This window comes from Camelina sativa, chromosome 1 (assembly GCF_000633955.1).
Source record: "Camelina sativa cultivar DH55 chromosome 1, Cs, whole genome shotgun sequence".
Lineage (NCBI taxonomy): Eukaryota > Viridiplantae > Streptophyta > Magnoliopsida > Brassicales > Brassicaceae > Camelina > Camelina sativa.
In genome coordinates, this window is record NC_025685.1 from 16,038,638 (window position 1) to 16,040,164 (window position 1,527).

Consider the following 1,527-nt stretch of genomic DNA (forward strand, 5'->3'; position numbering starts at 1 on the left):
TTACTAAAATAGAATCTTCATCTTACCAGTTCAAGTATATCATCACCAAAGATAAGAAGTTTGCATTCAAGGGAGAGTAAAAAAGGTGCAAAGGAAAAGGAGAAACCAATACTGATACATGCCACTATAAACCAAGGATGCAATTCAAACAGAGTACCGGATCATAACAAAAAGACGAGATTTCCAAAATGTGGAGACCTGCCCTTTTCACATTCATACTTCTGACCTCATTTCTTCTCACCACCATTCTCAAGCTCCTTCCTTAACTGACGCGAGAAGTCGTCACTGACATCATCATCATCCCAGTCATCTTCCCACTGTTGGCTAACTTCCTTCACTTCCTCTTTCTCCAGCAAATCTGCCAAACATAAGAAAATTATCCCATGAGTCAAGACCATAAAAATGACGCTTAAGAATTAGAATTACGCAACTCAAACAAATACAATAGAGACTTCCTTTATCAGTTCTTTCAATACAACTATTAGTTAAATCTCAAGACTCAATTAAAACTCAGAACCTGATCATCAAGTGACATAGTGCAGAATCAAAAGGAATCCGGAAACCAAAACCAAAATAGCCGTAGCCTCAGCTAAAATTCTAGTGGATCCCAACTCTCTCCAAGCTACTCAAAGCCCCCAAATAATTCCCAATTCCCTATTAACACTAAACCTAATAACCAACCAGTAGCTTCACACCGCAAAAAAGTGACATCAAACAGATCCGTTTTCACAATCAGAACTACTAAACTTCATAACAGTAGCGAACCATCTTTATCAAATTAGGTTAAATCTGAGGACTTGCAAAGCCATAATCTGTTCAAATCAAAAGAAATCGTAGCCATATGAAGCCTTTACTTTACCTATACACCAAAACCTAATCACCAATCAATTCCTAACTACATCCATGAATTTCAAAATCAAAGAAGAAGAGAGTGGAGATTATAAAAAAAACTTCACCTTCGTTGATTTCGAATTCCTCAAACTCATCGTCGTCCTCGAACAGATCCACCTTGACAACTTCAGCAGTCGCCGCCTTCGGTTCTGCCGCCATAGTTACAGATGTGTAAAGCAACCAAACAGATCGAGAATCCTAAGAAGAAGAAGAAGAAGAAGAAGAAGAAGATGATCGCAAAACTCGATTAAAAAGTTTTCCAAGTAATTTAATAGCAAAAGAGTTGAATTGATAAAGATGAAAACCCTAACCTTTCTCAGAGCTTTGATGAGAGAGCGTATGCGAGAAAACTTGTATTTGTTTACCGAAGAAGCTTATGTATACTTATCGAACCGGTTATACCGAGTTTTCCTTTATTTATTTATTTATTTATTTTTTTTTCATTTTTTTTTCTTACTTCACCGAGTTTTCCTTTATGTGATTTGTGAATTCGTAAAATTTGGAAGAATTCTGTATTTTTTTTTTAATTATTGAAAATTAGATAGTAAAAAAAATTATTATTTCTTTCTTTTTTCCGACCCAATTATTTACCTTTAGTATTTAGTTTTTTTTCATTAATTGAGTGAATAGAAATAG

General features: G+C 34.9%; 1 protein-coding gene across 1 annotated transcript; it reads right to left on the reverse strand.

Moving 5' to 3' along the window:
• On the reverse strand, nt 1-1,281 carry LOC104792219 (protein DELETION OF SUV3 SUPPRESSOR 1(I)-like). The gene is made up of 3 exons (XM_010518315.2): nt 1,203-1,281; nt 957-1,089; nt 1-358 (listed from the first exon to the last, which is right to left on the reverse strand). The coding sequence occupies exons 2-3, from the start codon at nt 1,048-1,050 to the stop codon at nt 228-230; spliced, it is 225 nt and encodes a 74-aa protein (XP_010516617.1). The 5' UTR covers nt 1,051-1,089; nt 1,203-1,281; the 3' UTR covers nt 1-227.

What these genes read in the sequence shown, in the direction of transcription:
- LOC104792219 (XM_010518315.2), bottom strand. Translation starts at nt 1,050, where the DNA reads ATGGCGGCAGAACCGAAGGCGGCGACTGCTGAAGTTGTCAAGGTGGAT. An exon ending in GGAATTCGAAATCAACGAAG is followed by an intron (nt 359 to 956) that starts GTGAAGTTTTTT and finishes TATGTTTGGCAG; the next exon opens with ATTTGCTGGAGAAAGAGGAA.